We start from the raw sequence: 22,664 nt of genomic DNA, 5'->3' as shown, positions 1-22,664 counted from the left end.
AATGGTGGCTAAAATGATAAGGGGATCATCCCTTTTTCGCATGTAGAACCTCTCACTTATATTTCTTCAAAAACCTAAAATTTTAATGAGAAGACCTTAGCCTTCTTTTTTTTGTTGTAGAAATGGATAGGATAATTTGCTGGTGAGCTTTCTACTTCAAATTGGAAGTGACCACTCCTTGTTTCCCCTAATCAAGATATCAATAATACCTCTTACAAGTTGTTTCTCTTTGTTATCGTGTCAATTCCTAGAAGCTTCAGCTCCTAAGTTATTTATTTTGTTCAAAAAGAAGGCATATCGTTATGGTATCGACAATGAAAGGGTGGCTTATCTTGGCACTGGTTGAAGAGCATGGTTGGGGGATTCGGCAGGATTTTGTGGTACTTAACCTAGTTAAAGATAATGACCGAGGAGAAATTAAGCTGATGGTAAGTACAGTGACAATTATATGAGACCTTATCTCATTTGTGTTGTTATGGGTGACTTTCTCGCACAGGTGCTGAGTGGTTTGGAAGTCCTGAGTAAGGTTAGACTGTAAAACTGTGTGTTACATACTAGGGGGTGAGTTCTATATTGAGGTTGATATCGACGTAGAGGTTAGTATTGGTATAGCGATAATGATTGCTTGGAAAATTGGGATGCCTATGTCAGAGGAAATGAAAGTTTAGCCTGATCATTATTTATCTGATCACCTTCCATGAAATGACGGACCATCGCATATAATTGTGACAGTTTCTCCAAAGGTTTGCTGTTGATGTGAAACTGAAGTAATTTATGGGTTGTTCAAGCCATAAAAGCTTAAATGGCTAAGGCATTAGAGACACCCTTCATGATCATTGTTGCAACATTAAACCTCTCCACAAAGTCGTAAAGGGGTTTTTCTCCCTTTGGTAAATAGACATAAGATAAGCTAAGGACTATTGTGGAGTCTTGTTATCTAAAAATTTTCTCATGAATAACTCGACTAATTGATTAAATTTGTCGATCGACCCTTAAGGAAGTGACAAGTACCACTGTTGAGTAGTATTGGAGAGGACCATATAGAAAACTCTGCATTTGACATCATCGAAAGCCCTAAGGATGTTCATATGAATCTGTATTGAGGCAAATGATCTTTTAGGGTCTCCAATGCTATAACATCCCCACTTTAAAAGAATAAATAACTAAAAAGAAGATAGAAGAATATTTATGATAGAAGTCCTTGAATAAGCAATCAATAAATAAATAGTAGTATAAGAAAACATAATCATTTTTAGAGGAATCTGTCAGAAATGAAAACATAGAGAATTATTAGTAGGAGCATATGGTTAAGTTAAAATTTTCCTATTGAGTTTAAGGACTAAATTGGATAATTTGGAAAAGTATAAATATTAAAGTTCAATTATTCTATTTTTATTCTGATGGAAAGGTCTTAATGTCAATTTTACCATTACTTAAAAAGACAATGGTTCCATGATTGTTTTAAATGATATTTTTAATAATAATATTTTAATAAGTAACAATATTTTATTAATTACTATTATAATATATAAAAATATGAGAGAAAAAAAGATGAAATCTTTCTCATCCTTTTCTTCTTTTCACCTAAACAAAAAGGGGGAGGAAAACAAATTCTTTCATTATTTTTCCTTCAAATTCAAGCTTAAGGTATGATTTTTCTTCAAATTTTTCATAGATTTTGAATATTTGAAGCTTGTTTTTACATATACGTACCAATAGTTTTTTTTATTTTACCAAGTATTTTTAAAGTTGCCATTAAAGGACATTGATGAAAGCTTAGAAAACTTAAGTGAAGTAGGTATTTTTTTTGGATAGGAAATGATTAGAAGATGAGTTCTAACTTGTTAGAAGTATGAAATAGAAATAAAAATGGATGGAAAGTTTACTTGATATATTTGACTATGTTAAAGGGAAAGTAGAGAACATTGGTCATTTTGTGTAATATTGGTGCTAAATGATATCTTGTGAAGCAGTGAGTACTCTGGCGAAGACGAAACTTAAAACAGATAATCGAGTAAAAAAATGTGAATTTCGAACTAGGAAACTTAAGTTGTCATTAATCATGCATATTTAAGTTTATTTTTATCAGTTTTAGTATTAGAATGGATGAATGACATTGTTTCGTATTGAATTGCTCCTATTGTAGCTAAAAACGAAGTGAGTATCTTGAAGGAGAAAGGTGAAGAGAAGGAGTAAAGCGATTGAAACTTCAGTTTGTGCTAATATCTTATTTCATTACATAAAGCTTTAGGATATTTAGTTTGCTAAGAGTAGTTATATTTATTTTGTTTTATTTTATTTTTATGAGTTTTGGATGAGTTTGAATGATTTAGTTAATATTTATAATATTATGTTTCGATATAAAGACTATGTTTTTTTAAACAATTAAATTAGAAAATTCATGATCAAGATTTGAATTTAAGTATTATGATTTTGGATGATTGAACAAGCAAATATTTAATATGTTTTGAATTGGAATCCTAATTTTACATTAGGCAATATATGATTTGAATATGAAATGAAATTGAAATGAGAATGAAATGAAAATGGAATTGAATTGAAATTGATCATGAAACTTAGTTTTTACCCCGTTACATTATATTAGACTAAATCAGATATAATTGGCATGTCATAGAGTCTTTATATCAAAGCATTTAGAACTCACCAATTCTTAGAGGATCGAGGGAGGAAAGGTCAAATTGGGTAGTTATTATTATTATTAGCCCCAATTCCCAGAGGATAGTGGGCAGTCCAAATTCCTAGAGGGTCGTGAACTACTTTGATAGTCATCGTTGCTGAACAACTCGGGGTGAGGGATCTTATATCTGGTTATGAGTCTAAACTTTAGTATAGGGTTCTAAATTGAAAGAAAAGAAAAAACATAATTTAAATTTATTTGAATTTTCAAATTGTGCTAATTAAATTAATTACGCAATTTTGAATTTGATTAAAAAGTTTATTTTCTTTATTTGACTTGTCAATATCAAAATTTTAAAGTTTATTAATATTTGAATTTTCTTTTATTGGGATGCTATTAATAATATTTATAATCGTGTTTTAATTTATTTCTATCAATTAATTTATGCTCAATAATTATGTAATACTTTATATGATATTAGCACCACTGAGCATAAATATTGCTCAGCATACAATTTATCTATTTTTTTGTGCGCGGGTTGTTAGATTCGTTAGATTGTTCCAATACCATCCGAAGAACCGAAGTTTAGCTCAAACAATGTAGGTGAAAAGTTTACTTTATAGTTGATGTAAATGGCATGTACCTAGGCTTGTATGTATATAATACTATGTCGTTCTAACACCCTAAATTTGGGCCTAGAAGTTTTGGGCCTTGAGCATGGAAGCGATTGAAGGCAGCTTATAATATTTTGTTGTGCATGTAAATTTCATTAATGAAGGCTTGCTTTAGTGGCTAAGTGTGCTGAGAAGTGTTGGAGAAGTCTTGGGTTTAAACCTGGACTCTAGCAAAAATTTTGGTTTAAGGTGAATCAAACCCTGGGTGTAGTAGGTAGGCCTTAAGAATATTGTTAGAGAAATTGTGCCACAAAAAGCCTTGTGGTCTAGTGGCAAAGTAGCGCCACATAAGAGGCAGGAAGGTGGCATCATAGAGTTGGCAAGGAGGTCTAGGGTTTGAAACTCATGGTAATCAAAGAGCATTTATTTTGCTAACAGGGGGCGGCAAGAGTTGGTGTTGAATTTAAACTCTGATGATGGAGGGATGCCACATCGGGAAGCTAACATAAGAGTGGATGCGAACCTGGCTTTAAATAGAGAACCATGAGGAGAGTAAATGTACCTTTCTTGGCTGATCCCTTTCGCTTTATGGCATGCTCATTTGGGTTGGACGTCGGCTAAGAGTGCTCGAAGCGCGGATTAACTCCAGTCTCTTATCAGGTGTGTGTTTCTCACTACTCTAGCTGTAGGATGGCTACTTCGAGCTGCGATAGGCTAAAAGGGGCCATGTGGGCCCAATGGGCCTACGGGCCCAATTAGATAAGTTGTTTGATTGTGTAGTAAATATTGAACTAGGCTAGGTGAATCTCATATCTGTGGCTAGATTTGGGCTAAAAGGGCCACACAAGCGTGTGGGCCCATTTGGGCCAAGAAGGGCTTTAGGCCCATTCTTATTGTTATCCCTGTTTAGAATACTTTAGTTTATCAAATTACTGAAATACCCCCAGTTGTAAAATTACCAAAGTATCCCCGGTTTATAAAATTACCCAAATATCCTCGATTTGTAAAATTACCGAAATATCGTCGATTGTAAAATTACTAAAATACCCTCGATTTGTAAAATTATCGAAATACTGTCGATTGTAAAATTACTAAAATACCCTCGATTTGTAAAATTATCGAAATACCCTCAGTTTGCAAAATTATTGAAATACCCTTGATTTATAGAACTTCTGAAATACCTCGACTTGTAAAATTACCAAAGTACCCCCAATTTATAAAATTACCGTTTTACCCTCGATTTACAAAATTATTAAAATACCCCTGTAGGGTAGAATTACTGAAATACCCCGGTAGGGTAGAAATACCGAAATACCATTGTAGGGTAGAAATACTGAAATACCCTTGTAGGGTAGAAATACTGAAATACCCCTATAGGGTAAAATTAACCTGTAGGGTAGAATTACCGAAATACCCTTGTAGGGTAGAAATACTGAAATACCCTTGTAAGGTAGAAATACCGAAATACACTTATAGGGTAGAATTACTGAGATACCCCTATAGGATAGAATTACCGAAATACCCTTTTAAGGTATACCGAAATACCTTTATAAGGTAGAATTACCGAGATACCCTTGTGGGGTAAAATTACCATTTTGCCCCTAGGGTGTTAGATGACTGTTTTGCCCTTGTGGGCAAGTGACTGACTTGGACTGTGTAGTTGACGGATTTGATTGTGAATATATGTTGGTTATATGAATGACTTGACTGTGATTGTTTGATTCAAATATGGGCATGACATTCTGCATACATGACATGTTGCATAGGTTGGGATTTTGTACGGAGGAAGATCTGATCTGTTAGGATCGCATGGTTGCTTGACAACTGTGGATCCACTGAAGGCTTAAGAGCCATATATTCGTACTGATTTGATAAGATTGCACGGGTCGCCTGAGACGACTGTGGACCGATCGATGGCTGAGTGCCGATCATATTTACCCGAGGCTGTGTATCGACTATATTACCGTCGCTGATGGCTATGTGCCTAACATGATACAGCTACCGATGGCTTAAAGCCTTTTGATTATGGCTTTGCGCCAACCTACATATGGTTCTGTGCCAACCTGATTATTGCCGTGTGCCAAACATATTTGCCTAAGGCTATGTGCCAACATATGATTATTGACGACTCTGTGTCGATCACATTTACCTAGGGCTGTGTGCCGGTAATATTACTCTAGTTGAGGGCTATGTGTCTAACATAATGCAGTTATCGATGGCTTTGTGCCACGTATTCTGTTAAGTGGCTTTGCCACATTATCTATTTTGGTGGCTCTGCCACAATATTTGTATCTGGTGACTCTGTCACAATATTTGTTCTGGCAGCCATGTTGTAAATTCTATAGTGTGTAGTGGATGGGTGGGTTGAGTTGTCTCCCTACATGGTGTAAGGTTGGTACGGGGGTGTATACGGCTGGATTGGGTTAGGATTGTATTCACATTCTGATTCTGATTCTGTTACCTGATACTGATTCTGATTTTGTCACCTGATTCTGATTGTATCACCTGATTCTAATTTTGATTCTCATTTTGATTCTAGTTCTGATAATGTTTCTTATTTTGTAATGGGCTAAGGCCCATCTGGTACTGTTTTTTAAAATGGGCTAAGACCCAATTGATACTGAAACTGTAAGTAGGGTTGGGGCCAGACTTTTCATTCTTTTATATGACTGACTGTTCCTTTTATATAGTAGGGGATTTCACACTGAGTTTTCGTAAACTCACCCCGTTTATTAACCTTTTAGGTAATTTCCAACCTTAGAAAGATCGGAGCTACGAGGGGCTCGGAGGAAGGTACACATACTGTTTATGTTACAGTTTTGATTATTACTTTTAAATGTTTTTATGTAGGTTTTAGTAAAGCCGTTGTAATTTTCTGAATTTTAAATTTGGAATTTTATTTATTGTTCTTATAATTGCTAGAATTAGAACACGGTTTTCCAAAGCAACTACTATTGTTCATAACATCACGTATCCGTAATTGTTTTTAAATTAAGCTTCCGCAACTGCCAGGGTTTTTACAAAGTTGTTAAGAATGTTATTCAGCTGAGGTTTTCTAACAAGGTTTAAAAAGGGTATAAGTTTTTAATTATTAAGAAGGGTTTTTAATGGAAACATGGTTTTCGAAAAACACTTCAATGTGACACGCCAGATTCGAGCCAAACTTCCAGGCTGGGTTTGGGGTGTTACAGTCGTAAACTAAATTTAAATATTTTCGTTATGTTTTCTTTACTAGCGCTTTATAACTAATGTTTTGATAAAATAGTAAAGCGTAGATATCTAGTTTATTGAAATGTTTTGAGAAATCGCATTGCTGGGAATTGATTTGGGAGATTATTTGAATGTGGATATTTTGTGAAATCTAAATTTTGTAGGGGGTTTAATGTAAAATAGGTAGAAATATTGCCAAAATTTTTAATTTTACCATTATTTTTTCTTTTAAAAAAATAGAAAGTTGAGTTGTTTCAACAACAAAATGTGGCATTTTATATTCGGATCCAACAACTGGGTTAGCTATAAGGTTTCACATTTGAGTGGTATCAGAGCTATTTGATACTGGATGAGTAAAAATGTGTTGTATTATGTATAGTAAAGTCTAGTGTACATGTCGTTATTAAATATTGAGCTTGAGATGAAATCGGATGCTGAAATTGCTTCTTTTTTGAAATTTTGTATAGTAAAATAACCGAGAAATTGAGAGATAGTATGGAACAGGAAATAGAATAAAAAAATAGACCCAGTGCACTTGGTGGAGATTAAACTAGTGTTCATCAGTCTTTGAGAATTTTCAGACAGAGACAGTCGGCTCAAAGTGATGACCTATTACTGCTTATTGTTGTTGATTTATTACAGAGGGTTGTTGGTATTGCACCTCAGCCTACACCTCCCACTAAATAGAAAGGGTCTTTGATTAAAAAAGGAAAAAAACATGGGGCTACTGAGTTTAGAGGTGTGAGAAGTATTGATCCCTCTATTGTTAAAGAATGATTAAAATCAGTTGAAAGGATATTCGAACAATTAGAATGCACCTCAGCTGAGTTTTTGAAGTGCCTTGTGTCTCTACTGTAAGAAGATGCCTTTCATTGGTGGAGAACAGTGGTTTGTTCTCACCGTGAAGATTGGATTAATTGAGAGTTGTTTCAAAACGAGTTTAACAATAGGTATGTTGGAGAATTGTATTTAGCAGAAAGGAAAAAAAGAGTTTATTGAGCTAAAACAGGGAAAGATGAACATTACAGATTATGAATGAGAATTTCTTCGCTTGTACAAGTATGCTTCAGAATGGGTTCTTATTGAGGAAGCTAGTTGCAAGCATTTTCGCCAAGGATTGAGAAATGAGATTAAAGTTTAGTTGGATTCTCACAGGATTACAAAGATTGCTCAAATGGTAGAAAGAGTCAAAACGGTAGAGCAAACAATGAGGTTAGATAAAAGAAAGTGGATGATAAAGCTCAAGGAAAGAGGTTGATTGGTTCTAGCTCACAACTACCTTCTAAACAAGCTAGAGATTTTAGAAGTCAAGGGAGATCCACTATGCTTCAGATTGATGCTAAGACCAGAAACCGATCTAGACAATCATTTGTTTTAATAGTCAGAACATATCGACCTGGTCGTACAGTTTGGATACCACAGTACGATAATTGTGGGAAGAATCATAAAGAAGAGTACTAGTGTAAGACTGGAGCATGTATTAGAAGTGGTTCGATGGAGCATTATGTTCAAGATTTTCCAAAGTCGGTTGATGCTACCCCTGTATTACTGATTCATCTGCGAGTCGTGCAGAGGTTATTATTCCTACTAGAGTTTATACTGTCAGGGCCAGAGAGGAAGGTGATGCCACCGATGTTGTTTCTAATATTTTTTCTCTATTTTTTTATTTTTATTCATGCATTGATAGATCCATGATCTATATATTCATACATAAAAACTGGGTCGATTAACATATAGAAACTAATAGTTGAGACATTTGAGGTTAGAATTAATGTTTCAAATTTGATAGGACATTCGGCGATAGTAAATCAAGTAAGTAGGCAATGCCCTATTGAGATTCAGGGTAAAATATTTTTGGTCGATTTATTGTTGATGCCATTTGATGAATTTGATGTCATTTTGGGAATGGATTGGTTGTCAGAGCATGGTGTAACTCTTGATTGCCAAAAGAAAAATTTTATGATATAAGATTCAAATGGTGAAGAAATGGAAGTGAAAGGTATGAAATCAGTTGATCTTGCCCGAATAATCTCAGCAATAAAGGTAGATAAGTTGACTAACCAAGGTTGTGAAGCATTTTTTGCTTATGTTATAAATTCGATTGTGAAAAGTCAGAAATTGGAGGAAATTCATACGGTGTGTGAATTTCTAGATGTGTTTTTGAAAGAATTACCAGGATTTCCGCCTGATTGAGAGGCGGAGCTTGCAATTGAGGTTTGTTCAGGAATTACTCCAGTATATATTGCCCCATTTCACATGTCACCAAAAGATTTGCAACATTTATTAGATCGAGGTTTTATACGACCCAGCGTATCACCTTGGGGCACACCAGTATTGTTTGTAAAGAAGAAAAATGGTTTGTTGCGGTTGTGTATCGATTATCAACAGTTAAACAATGTAACTATAAAGAATAAGAATCATTTTCCTCAGATTGATGATTTATTTGATCAATTGAAATGTGCAACAATATTCTCTAAAATTGATCTGGGATTTGGTTATTTCCAATTCAAGGTGAAAGAAAGTGATATACTAAAGACTGCTTTTCGAACTAGATATTGACATTATGAATTTTTGGTGATGCCTTTTGGGCTGACTAATGCTCCTATTGCATTCATGGATCTCATGAATCGCATTTTTCAACCATAATTAGATCGGTTTGTTGTAGTGTTTATTGACGATATTTTAATTTATTCTAAAACTGAGGAGGAGCATAATCAACATTTAAAGATTGTAATGCAGAAATTACAAGAAAACTAGTTTTATGGAAAACCTAGAAAATATGAGTTTTGGTTATCTAAGGTAGTGTTCCTTGGGCATATAGTCTCAGTTGAAGGTATATATGTAGATCTGAAAAAAGTTGAGGCCATTCTAAAATGGAAACAACTGAAAAATGCTCCAGAGTTCCGCAGCTTTTTAGGATTAGCAAGATACTATTGGAGATTCATTTAAGTATTTTCAAAGATAACTTTACCCTTGACCTGAATACTCTAGAAGAATGTATCATTCAAATGGGATGAGCGATGCCAGGAAAGCTTTGTTACACTTAAGAAATTGTTGACAGAGGCTCTAGTGTTAAAACTTCCAGAATCGGGAAAGGAGTTTGTGCTATATAGTGATGCTTCACTTAATGGTCTTGGCTGCGTTTTGATGCAAGACAAAAGTGATTGCATATGCTTCACGATGACTAATATCATATAAATACAACTATCTGACGTATGGTTTAGAACTGGCAGTAGTGGTTTTTGCATTAAAAATTTGGAGATACTATTTATATGGTGAAAAGTGTTACAACTACATAGATCACGAAAGCTTGAAATATCTTCTCACCCAGAAAAAATTGAAATTGAGACAACATCGTTGGATAGATCTTTTAAAAGATTATGATTGTGTGATCGATTATCGTCTAGATAAATCAAATGTTGTTGCTGATGCTTTGAACCGAAAATCCCTTACTGATTTGAGCTCAATGTTGGTGTAGTTGAGTGTTTGTGATGATGGTGCATTATTAATTGAATTAAAAGTGAAGCTACAGTTAATTGAGCAAATTAGAAAGGCTCAGTAAAATGATGATAAGGTGATGGGAAAACGAAGATCAATTAAGCATAATAGCTCGAGAGACTTTGATATTGGAGATAATGGTTGTGTAAGATTTCATGGAAGAATTTATGTGTCAAACAAGGTTGAATTGAAGAGTGAAATACTTCAAAAGGCACATAATAGTCCTTATGATATGCATCTAGGAAGTACCAAGATGTATTGGTGGCCAGGTATAAAGAGAGAGATTATAGAATATGCTACAAAGTGTCTAACTTGTCAAATGGTGAAAGTTGAACACCAAGTTTCGATAGGATTACTTCAACCTATATCGATTCTCGAGTGGAAATGGGATAGAATAACTATGAATTTTGTCAGTTGTTTACCTTTCACTCGAAAGCATAACGCAATATGGGTTATAGTGGACCGATTACTAAAGTCAGCTAATTTTCTACCGATAAGGACGGATTGGTCATTAGATAAGCTTGTAGAATTATACATAGTTGAGATAGTGAGATTGCATGGTGTGCTAAAGTCTATTATTTCTAATCGTGACCCCAAATTTACAACAAGATTTTGGAGGAAGTTACATGAATCATTTGGCACCAGATTGAACTTTAACTCAGCTTTTCATCCTTAGATAGGTGACCAATCAGAATGTGTGATTTAATTGTTAGAAGATATGTTACGATCTTGTAATATTGACTTTGATAGTGATTGGGAGCGTTATCTACCACTTGCAAAATTTGCATATAACAATAGTTTCCAATCAAGTATTCAGATGGCATCGTATGAAGCTCTATATAGACGTAAACATTGTACTCCTTTGTGTTGGACTGAACTTGGTGAGAATAAGATGATTGACCCAGAATTAATACAAGAAACAAAAGAAAAAGTTTCGACTAATTAAAAAAAAATTAAAAGCAGCTTTAGATCGAAAAAAATCATATACTGATTTAAAAAGGAGAGAAATTGAATACGAAGTTGGAGATAAAGTATTTCTAAAAGTCTCTCTATGGAAAAAGATAATGAGGTTTGGTTGAAAAAGAAAATTAAGTTTGAGGTACATTGGACTATATGATATTATAAAAAGAGTTGGACCTGTTGCTTATTAGTTATCTTTCCCACCATAATTAGACCTAATCCATAATGTATTTCATGTCATATCGTGTTAGTGGAAAACATTGAGGTACGACTTGACTTATCGTATGAAGAAGTACTGGTGCAAATTTTAGCAAGAGACATAAATGAGTTGAGAAACAAGCGAATTCCTTTGGTAAAAGTATTGTAGAGGAATCATAACAAAGAAGAAGTTACTTGGGAACCTGAGGAGACAATGCGATCACAATATCCGCAACTCTTTATGTAAATTTCGAGGACGAAATATTTTAAAGGAGATGAGAATTGTACCATCTCCACTTTAAAAAAAATAAATAAAAAGAAGAGAGAAGAAGAATATTTATGGTAGAAGTCATCGAATAAGTGATCTATAAATAAATACTAGTATAAGAAATTATAATCATTTTCAGAGGAAACCGTTAGACATGAAAACATAGAGAACTATTAGTAGGATCATGTGGTTAAGTTAAAAATTTGTTATTACGTTCAAGGACTAATTTGAATAATTTGAAAAAGTATAAAGATTAAAGTGCAATTATTCTATTTTTATTTTGATGGAAATGACTTAATGAAAATTTTACCATTACTTAAAAAATCAATGGTTTCATGATTGCATTTAAATGATATTTTTAATAATAATAATATTTTAATAAGTAATAATATTTTATTAATTACTAGTATAATATATAAAAGAAAGAGAAAAAAAATATGAAATCTTTCTCATCTCTTTCTTCTTTTCACCTAAACAAAAAGGGGGAAAAATTTTCTTTCATTATTTTTCCTTTAAATTCAAGCTTAAGGTACGATTTTTCTTCAAATTTTTGATATATTTTGAATCTTTGAAGCTTGTTTTACATATATGTACCAATAGTTTTTTTATTTTACCAAGTATTTTCAAAGTTGCCATTAAAGGACATTGATGGAAGCTTAGAAAACTTAAGTGAAGTAGGTATATTTTTTGGATAGAAAATGATTAGAAGATGAGTTCTAGCTTGTTAAACGTGTGAAAAAGAAATAAAAATAGATGGAAAGTTTACTTGGTATATTTGGCCATGTTAAAGGGTAAGTAGAGAACCTTGGCCACTGTGTGTAATATTGGTGGTAAATGATAGCTTGTGAAGCTGTGAGTACTCCAGTGAAGACAGAATTGAAAATGAATAATCAAGTCGAAAGATATGCGAATTTCGAAGTAAGAAATTTAAGTTGTCATAAACATGCACATTTAAGTTTGTTTTTATTACTTTTAGTACTAGAATGAATAAATGACATTATTTCGTATTGAATTTCTCCTATTGTAGCTAAAAACGAAACAAGCATCTTGAAGGAGAAAGACAAAGCGAAGGAGTAAAGCGTTTAAAACTTTGGTTTGTGCTAATATCTTATTTCATTACATAAAGCTTTAGAATATTTAGATTACTAAGACTAGTTATATTTATTTTATTTTGTTTTATTTTATTTTATTTTATTTTATTTTATTTTTATGAGTTTTGGATAAGTTTGAATGATTTAGTTAATATTTATAAAATTATGTTTCAAGATGAAGACTGTGTTTTTTAAATGATTAAATTAGAAAATTCATGGTTATGATTTGAATTTGAGTATTATGATTTGGATGATTGAACAAGAAAATATTTAATATGTTTTAAATTGGAAACCTAATTTTACATTAGGCAATATATGATTTGAACATGAAATGAAATTGAAATGAGAATGATATGAAAATGAAATTGAATTGAAATGGATCATTAAACTTGGTTTTTACCCCGTTACACTATATTAGACTAAATATGTCATAGAGTCTTTATATCAGAGGATTTAGAACTCACCAATTCCTAGGGTCAAGGGAGGAAAGGCCAAATTGGTCAGTTATTATTATTAGCCCCAATTTTCAAAGGGTCGTGGGCAGTACCAATTCCCAGAGGGTCGTGGACTACTCTGATAGCCATCATTGCCGAACAACTCATGGTGGCGGACTCCTGTATCTGGTTATGAGTATAAACTTTAGTATGGGGTCTAAATTGAAAGAAAAGTAAAACCAAAAATTGAATTTATTTGAATTTTCATATTTTGCAAATTAAATTAATTACGCGATTTTGAATTTGATTAAAAAGTTTATTTTCTTTATTCGATTTGTCAATATTAAAATGTTAAAGTTTATTAATATTAGAATTTTCTTTTATTAGGATGTTATTAATGATATTTATGATCATGTTTTAATTTATTTCAAATAATTTATGTTCAATACTTATGTAATGATTTATATGATATTAGCACCACTGAGCATAAAAATTGCTCAGGGTATGGTTTGCCTATTTTTTCATGCGCAAATAGTTAGATTCGCTAGATCGTTCCAGCAACATTTGAAGAACCAAAGTTCAACTCAAACAATGTTGGTGAAAAGTTTACTTTATAGTTGAAGAAAATGGCATGTACCTAATCTTGTATATATATAATATTATGTCGTAAACTGAATTTTAATATTTTCGTTATGATTTCTTTGCTAGTACTTTATAACTAATATTTTGATAAAATAGTAAAGCGTAGAAATTTATTGATATGTTTTGAGAAATTGTAGTGTTGGGAATTGATTTGGAGATTATTTTAATGAGGATATTTTGTGAAATCTAAATTTTACAGGGGGATTTCATATAAAATAGGAAAAAATATTGCTGAAATTTTTATAAAATAATTTTACCACTACGTTTCCTTTTTTTTTAATGGAAAAGTGAGTTGTTTCGGTAATGGACTGTGGTATTTTATATTCGGATCCAACAACTAGGTTAGGTATAAGGTGTCACAAATGCCATTATAAGTTAGTTTGGGAAAGTTGAAGGAGGTTGGTGAGGGGTTCATTAGTGTAGCTCTAAGAAACTTCATCAGAATTAGAACCCTTAGCTTCTTTCAACAATTCTAGTCTAAGGGTTGCAATTTGCTCCTCAAAAGATGTAACACTCTAACCTTTTTTTTTGTCATTGTAGGTATTTGACATAAATGTGCATCTGTTTTAGTGGTTAAGTGTTCTGGGTGTGTGTGTGACGTCTTGGGTTCAAGTTTTATCCTTGACAAATTTTATTATTTTCGAATTTAAGCCCTATCTCTGTTCAGTGGGTTTATTTTTAATTGCTTGCAATTTCATATCAGAATGAGCCTACCGGTTCAAGTGGTAAGGGGGTTAGTGTGTTAGTGGCCCTGTGTTCGAATCCCTGTGCAAGCATGGGTAATTATTTTTGCTCGGCTTTATGATAGAGTTTCAGTTCTATTAGAAATCTGAGTAGTGGGTGGTTAGGATGTGAATTAGTGGGGAGTTATCATAATATTGCAAAAAAATATATATTGTTTCTCTCTCCCCAAGAACATCTGACGTTAGTTTCTATCCCTGCCATTATTTCCTTTTCCTCTACCTTCTTTCATTTTTGTTTCTTCTTTTGGATCGTGTTTCTGCTTCTCATTAATTCGGTGTTTTCCAATATTCTGGTAAGTAAGACTTTAGTATCTGCAGCATAGTTTTACAACACGTTGGTGTTGGCATTTTGATATGTAAGTGAAGAGATTGATTTTTGCATATTTATGGTATAGGAGAAGGTGGTGTTTGGTGAAGTTTCACTTTGATAGCCTAAATTGTGCTGGGGTCTGTTTGAGTCATCGGTAAGTCTTGTGCATTATTTTGGGTTATGTATCAATTCATAATCGACTATTAATTGGATGTTTGAACGTTATGTTATAGGTTTTGAAGGCTTTAAAGTGGTTTCATAGCATAATCGTACCAGGTGTGTACTCGAAATGCAAAAAAATGAGTGTCAGCAAAAGCCAAAAAACCATACTGTCGACCCCATACGGGCATGTGGTCACCCATATGGTAGACCGTGTGTGAGAACACAACTGTGTGGTCGACGAACGCATGGCCGTGCGCAGTACACGGTAGTGTGGTGGCTTGAGTGTGGCCGTGTGGCTACACGGGTTAAGCCGAGTTGGGCGTGTGGGCCCACATGAGTATTATACACAGGTGTGTGGATTCTTGGACCAGGCTGTGTGGGTTATACGGGCAAGGCCAATCTGGGCGTGTGGGCTACACGAGCATGTGGGCCCAAATTTTTGAAATTACTCCAAAGGTCTCACGGGTCATCCCAATCGACTGTGGGCCTACCGTAGGGTTAGTAAGGGCTAACCAAACCCTAAAACTGTAGATCTGGTAGACTGATAATCTGTTCTGAGTATGATTATGCCATGCATATCTGATTATTCTGATGTCTGTACATAGCATATTGAGCATGTCTATTATGTGTTCTATATTTGTTCTATATATGGTGGTGGGGTGGGTTTATTATTAATGGAGGAAGTATTCTATTCGACAATCATTGCCTATTATCTAGAAGCTTAGCTGCATTATTTCTAACACGTGTCGTAATGGCACAACATGATGTGTAGGAATGGGTTGGTGTTTTTAACCCACATAGTATGTTGAGATGGTTAAAGATGGTTGTAGAGGATGGGGGTAGGATTTTGATTGTCTGATTCTATTTACTGTATCTGTTTCTGTTGCTAACTATATATATGATTCTGTATGATTGCATGCTTAATTCTGTTGGGTTACACACTGAGTTTCGTAAACTCACATCTGTTTGTCTGTATTGTCAGGTAATCCACACTCTTAGGCGAATTGGTGCAGTAGGGACTTGACGGTGACCACTCTTGTGTGAAACCATTTAGAATTATTAATTTATGGTTTATTTAATAATTTGGGATCTAATTCAGAGAGTTTTAATTTTTGGGGCTTTTTAGACTATTTTGGTTTTTAGCTTGATTTGGTTTGATATGCTTGATATGTTGCATGCCTGATAAAATATTTTATAGAAACGGATTTTACACCAGAAAGAGGTTTTCTAAAAATACAGTACGGATTTCTAAAATGTTCTTGTTTTGTTTAACTTCTGTTGTAATAAATGTTTTGGCAAATGAACTGTTAAAATAATGTTTTCTGTAATCAACAAGAAGGAATGTGAGTTTTATTAGTGATTAGTTAATGGAATCAACTTGTTTTCAAAACCCATTCTTTATGACATCTTAGGATTCAGCCATAACGTCTAGGCCGGGTTTGGGGTGTTATATTTATGGGTATCAGAACCAGGTTATAAAACTCGGTGTCTCAGAGTCGCTCGGCTGGGGACAACGCACTGTCCCAGGCCATACTGAGGATATTAGAGAAGGTCGTTGGACCCCAATTTGGAGCTGGGGGCCGAGGGTCAATAACTGAACGACTTTGGTCCAATGGTGCTAAGTTGTTTAGGGGTGTCACTAGAGCCGCCCCTAGTGTGACCGAGTACTGGTTGGAGGTCACAAAGAGGATTATTAACGACTTAGATTGCACTCCCGAGCAGAAATTTAAGGGTGGAGTTTCCTTGCTTCGTGACGAGGCATATCAGTGGTTGTTAACGGTTGAGGAAGGTACTCAACCTGAACGTTTGACTTGGGATTTTTTCAAGATTATTTCAAAGTAAGTACGTGGGAGCGATCTATATGGATGCTCATAGGCGTGAGTTCATGAATCTTACGCAAGGGGATAAATCAGTGGCCGATTATGAAGCCGAGTTTCTAAGATTGAGTCGCTACGCTCGAGGCATGGTGGCATTGGAATATGAGAGGTGTGTTCGGTTTGAAGATGGGTTAAGAGACAATCTGAGGGTATTGATTGTTCTATTAGAGGTGCAATGTACTGTTTTTCTAGATAATTTGTTGGAGCTTTCGTTTTGAAGTTCGACTTAATTCTGGGTATGAATTGGTTGGTTAAGCACCGAGTTAGTTGGGACTGCACAACTAAGAGGGTCGTTTTGAGGACTGAGGATTATAGAGGAGTGGTCGTAGTCGGCAAGTGTCGAGACTATCTGTCCATTGTGATCTCCATTCTTGTGGCTGAGAAACTGGTTCGGAAAGGGTGTGAGGCATACTTGGCTTATGTTAGTGTTTCTGGTTCTAGGGACTCTTCTGTTGGGAATATCAGAACTGTAAGAGATTTTCTGGATGTTTTTCCTTAGGAGTTGCCTAGTTTACCTCTGAATAGAAAGGTTGAGTTTGGGATTGAGCTTTTTCCGGGTACGGCTCTAGTGTCTATTGCTCTTTACCTATGGCACCAAAAGAGCTTATAGAGCTTAAGGCTCAACTACAAGAGCTTCTAGAATGTGGTTTCATCTGTCTGAGTGTCTCCGTAGGGAGCACCAGTTTTGTTTGTTAAAAAGAAGGATGGGACCATGATGATGTGTATTGATTATCGACAGTTAAATAAGTTGACCGTGAAGAATAAGTATCCGCTTCCGAGGATCGACGACTTGTTTGATCAGTTCCTAAGGGCTTCAATGTTCTCCATGATTAATCTTCAATCTGGGTATCATCAGTTGAGGGTTAAGAAAGCTGATTTTCATAAGACTACATTTAGGACTTGTTATAGACATTACGAGTTCCTAGTTGTGCCCTTTGGTCTGACGAATGCTTTGGTCACATTTATGGATCTGATGAATCGAGTGTTTTAGCCTTATCTGGATCAGTTCATCGTGGTCTTCATCGACGATATTCTGGTTTACTCTAAGACTGAAGATGAGCATGATGGGCATCTTAAAGTGGTGCTTCAGATTCTCCGAGAAAAGTAGTTTTACACTAAGTTAGTAAGTGTGAGTTCTGGTTGACGAGAGGTAACCTTCTTAGGGTATGTGGTTTCTACTGAGGGGATTCGTATAGATCCGAGGAAGATTGAGGCTGTACTGGATTGGAAACAGCCTAAGAATGTGTCAAAGATCCCCTGCTTTCTGGGTTGGTGGGTTATTATTATCGGTTTGTTGAAGGATTCTCTCTGATTGTAGCTCTCTTAACTAAGCTTCTGCGTAAGGGTATGCCATTTGTTTGGATTGATGCACAACAATCGAGCTTCGAGAAGCTTAAGACTATTTTGACTCAGGCTCCTGTTCTGATACAACCTAAATTCAGTAAGGAGTTTGTGATATACAGTGATGCATCGCATGTCGATTTGGGGTGCGTTTTGATGTAGGATGGTAAGGTTGTGGTTATGCTTCTCGGCAGCTTAAGAAACATAAGGGAAACTATCCGATGTATGATATCGAGTTGGCTGTTGTAGTCTTTGTGTTGAAAATCTAAAGGCACTATCTGTATGGTGAGAGGTGTATCATCTACACTAATCACAAGAGCCTCAAGTATCTCCTTACTCAGAAGGAGTTGAACCTTAGGCAACGCCGTTGGATTAAACTGCTCAAATATTATGACTGCACTATAAAGTACCATCCTGATATGGCCAATATGGTGGCCGATGCTCTAAGTCGTAGATCAATGTTTTATTTGAGGGCAATGTTTGCTCCCCTTAGTTTGTTTGACGATGGGAGTTTGTTGACTGAGTTGCAGGTTAAGCCGACTTGGATTGATCAGATTTGAGATAAATAGTTAGTGGATGAGACTCTGAGTGTGTGGTTTCATTAGGTTAAGAGTGGTACTACTTTTGATTTTGGGTTAAATAATGTTAGTGTGCTATGTTTTCGAGGATGGATCTGTGTGCTAAATGATTCAGATTTGAGATAGTCGATTCTAAGGAAGGCGCATAGCAGCCCTTATGTTATGCACTCCATGGTAATAAGATGTGTCAAGATCTCATTGAACTGTACTAGTGGCCTGGTTTGAAGTATGGGGTTACTGATTTTGTTGCTCGATGTCTGACATGTCAGCAAGTTAAGGTTGAGCATCAGTTGCCTTTGGGTTTGTTGTAGCTAGTTAAGATTCCCTTATGGAAGTTGGAACGTGTGATGTTGGACTTCGTTAGTGGGTTGCCCTTGACACTCACTAAGAAGGACTCTGTTTCGGTCATCGTGGATCGATGGACCAAGTTTGGTTACTTCGTTCTAGTTTGGACGAACTATTTGCTGCAGAAGCTAACGAAGCTTTACATTTTAGAGACTGTGAGATTGCATGGGGTACCTATTTTGATCATTTCTGATAGAGATCTTTGCTTCACATCTCGGTTCTGGAAAAAGTTGCATGAGGCTTTGGGTTCGAGGTTGAACTTCAGTGCTGCGTTCCACCCTTAGACCGATGGCCAATCTGAGAGGGTGATTTAGATACTGGAGGATATACTTCGGAGCTGTGTGATTGATTTTCGAGGTAGTTGGGAGGATTATCTGTCGCTAGTGGAGTTCGCCTATAATAACAGTTTCTAGGCTAGCATCCAGATGGCACCTTATGAGGCTCTGTATGTTCGTAAGTATCGTACACCGCTATGTTGGACTGAGTTGGGTGAACGTCAGGTTTTGGGTCCTGAGTTGGTTTCTGAGACTAAAGATAAGGTTCTACTAATTCAAGTTCGTCTAAAAGTGGCTTCGGATAGACAGAAGTCTTATACTGATCTGAAGAGGAGAGATATTGAGTACTCTGTGGGGGACTTTGTCTTTCTTAAGGTTTCTCCATGGAAGAAAGTATTGAGATTCGGTCATATGGATAAGTTGAACTCTAGGTTCATTGGGTCGTATCGGATTCTGAAATGTGTGGGACCGATTGCTTATCAATTAGAGCTACCTCCAGAGTTAGAGCGTATCCACGATGTCTTCCATGTTTCGATGTTAAGACGGTATCGGTCTGACCCTTCTCATGTTGTTTCTGTTGAGGAGATCGAGGTTCGGCTGGATTTAATCTTTAAGGAGGAGTCAGTTCAGATTCTGGATTGTGATATCAAGGTTCAGAGGAAGAAGTCCATTATTTTAGTGAAGGTTCTGTGGCAGAATCATGGCTCTGAGGAGGCCACATGGGAACTTGAGGACTCGATGCGTCAACAGTATCCTCATCTGCTCTTATCAAGTAAATTTCAAGGTTGAAATTTCTTTTAGGGGTAGAGTTGTATCGCCCTGACCTTCTTATTTTTGTCATTATAGGTATTTGACATAAATGTGTATCTGTTTCAGTAGTTAAGTGTTCTGGGTGTATGTGAGAGGTCTTGGATTCAAGTTTCACATTTTTGGATTTAAGCCCTATCTCTGTTCAGTGGGCTTATTTTTAATTGCCTACAATTTCATATCAGAATGAGATTGCTAGTTCAAGTGGTAAGAGGGTTAGTGTGTTAGAGGTCTAGTGTTCGAATTGTTGCGCGAGCATGGGTAACTATTTTTGCTCGGTTTTATGATAGAGTTTCAGTTCTATTAGAAATCTGAGTAATGGGTGGTTAGGATGTGAATTAGTGGGGAGTTATCAAAATATTGCAAAAAAAAATCTTGTTTCTCTTTCCCCAAGAACATCTAACGTTAGTTTCTGTCTCTGCCAGTATTTCCTTTTCCTCTTCCTCATTTCGTTTCTGTTTTTCCTTTTGGATCGTGTTTTTGCTTCTCGTTAATTTGGTGTTTTTGTAATATTTTGGTAAGTGAGATTTTAATATCTGTAGCATAGTTTTACAACTCGTTGGTGTTGGCGTTTTGATATGTAAGTTAAGGAACTGATTTCTGCATATTTTTGGTATAGGAGAAGGTGGTGTTCGGCGAAGTTTCATTTTGATAGCCTAAATCACGCTGGGGTCTGTTTGAGTCATTAGTAAGTCTTGTGCGTTATTTTGGGTTATGTATCAATTAATAATTGAGCGTTAATTGGACGTTTGAACGCTATGTTATAGGTTTTGAAGGCTTCAGGAGTGGTTTCGTAGCATAATCGTACCAGGTGTGTACTCGAAACACAGAAAAATGAGTGTCGGCAAGAGCCTAAAAACCATACTGTTTACGCCACACGGGCGTGTGGTCACTCGTGTGGTAGGTCGTGCGTGAGAACACGGCCATGTGGTCGACTAAGGCATGGTCATGCGCAATATATGGCCTTATAGTGGTTTAAGTGTGGCCGTGTAGGCTACACGGGTTAGGTCGAGTCGAGCGTGTGGGCCACATGGGCGTGTAGATTCTTGGGCTAGGCCATGTGGGTCACACTGGTAACGTCAATCTAGGCATGTGGGCCCAAATATCTAAAAAAATTTTGAGGATCGCATTGGTCGTCCCAATCGACTGTAGGCTACTGTAGGGTCGGTAAGGGCCAACAAAACCCAAAATTGTAGATCTGGTAGACTAATAATCTATTCTGAGTATGATTATGCTATGCATATCTAATTATTCTGATATATGTACATAACATGTTGAATATGTCTAGTATGTATTCTGTATCTGTTCTGTATATGGTGGTGGGGTGGGTTTTGTATTGATGGAGGAAGTGCTCTATACGGCGATCATTGCCTATTATCTGGTAGCTTGGCTGCACTTTTTCTGATACGTGTTGTAATGGCACAACCTGGTGTGTAGGGATGGGTGGGTGTTTTTAACCCCATATGGTGTGTTAGGATGGTCGAAGATGGTGTGTAGAGGATGGGGTAGGATTTTGATTATCTGATTCTATTTACTGTATCTGTATTTGTTTCTGAATGTATGTATGATTCTGTATGATTGCATGCTTAATTCTGTTGGGTTACACACTGAGTTTATGTAAACTCACATCTGTTTGCCTGTACTGTCCGGTAATCCACAGTCTTAGGTGGATCGATATAGTAGGGACTCAACGGTGACCACTCTCATTTAGAATTATTAATATATGGTCTATTTAATAATTTGGGATATAATTCAGAGAGTTGTAATTTTTGGGACTCTTTGGACTGTTTTGGTTTTTAACTTGATTTGGTTTGATATGTTCAATATGTTGCATACTTGATAAAATATTTTACGGAAATGAATATTACATCAGAAAAAGGTTTTCTAAAAGTACGGTACGGATTTCTAAAATGTTCTAGTTTTGTTTAACTTCCATTGTAATAAGTGTTTTGGCAAATGAACTGTTAAAATAATGTTTTCTGTAATAAACATGAAGGAATGTGAGTTTTATTAGTGATTAGTTAATGGAATCAACATGTCTTCAAAACACATTCTTTGTGACATCTTCGGATTCAACCATAACGTCTAGGCCAGGTTTGGGGTGTTACAACAGAAGCAACTTTGTTCTAAGCCACTCAGTTCAAGCAATTAAAGGGGTGAAGGTCTTGCATCACTTTATCATCATCAAGCTTCTTCCAATTCCTACTAATGGTTGATTGAACCGAACCTTCTAGATGGTGCAGAGGCAAGTGGGCATCCTTGGCAGTGTACTTATCTACATGTAGTTCTACAATCAGCTACTCATTATGACTGTTTTGCATATCTAATTGGCATTGGCGCTCCTATTGCTCCTGAAATTATCGTTGTTGAGCCAGGAATTGATCCTCCATGAGGCGTATTTTTCTTTCATCTCGATAAAACGGTGTTGGGAACCAAGAAGTTGCTGCTATTAGGAAGTTTGACCGGGTGGAACGATTGCAGAAATGGATTGAGGTTGGGAGGCCAAACAAGAGAACATTTGTTTAATAATGTCATATACAGGATCTTGTAGGGTAACACGAGATGATGGGAAATTGGGAATTGAAGGAAAGGCTATGATGGTGGGGCTAGAAAAAGGAGTGTTAAGGACATTTAGAGCTGGGTAAGGGCTTCTGTGGTGGTAACAACTGGTGA

The 22,664-nt window shown here is 35.8% G+C and overlaps 1 protein-coding gene across 1 annotated transcript; it reads left to right on the top strand.

Moving 5' to 3' along the window:
- Window positions 1-314: 314 nt before the first annotated feature.
- LOC121203741 (uncharacterized) lies at window positions 315-17,753 on the top strand. The gene is made up of 7 exons (XM_041074189.1): window positions 315-428; window positions 497-526; window positions 16,263-16,557; window positions 16,670-16,794; window positions 16,902-17,114; window positions 17,385-17,507; window positions 17,652-17,753. The coding sequence occupies exons 1-7, from the start codon at window positions 315-317 to the stop codon at window positions 17,751-17,753; spliced, it is 1,002 nt and encodes a 333-aa protein (XP_040930123.1).
- Window positions 17,754-22,664: the final 4,911 nt, after the last annotated feature.

The sequence above is a fragment of the Gossypium hirsutum genome, chromosome A07 (genome assembly GCF_007990345.1).
Source record: "Gossypium hirsutum isolate 1008001.06 chromosome A07, Gossypium_hirsutum_v2.1, whole genome shotgun sequence".
Classification (NCBI taxonomy): domain Eukaryota; kingdom Viridiplantae; phylum Streptophyta; class Magnoliopsida; order Malvales; family Malvaceae; genus Gossypium; species Gossypium hirsutum.
Note: the sequence above shows the minus strand (reverse complement) of the source record. Positions and strands in the feature narration are given on the sequence as shown.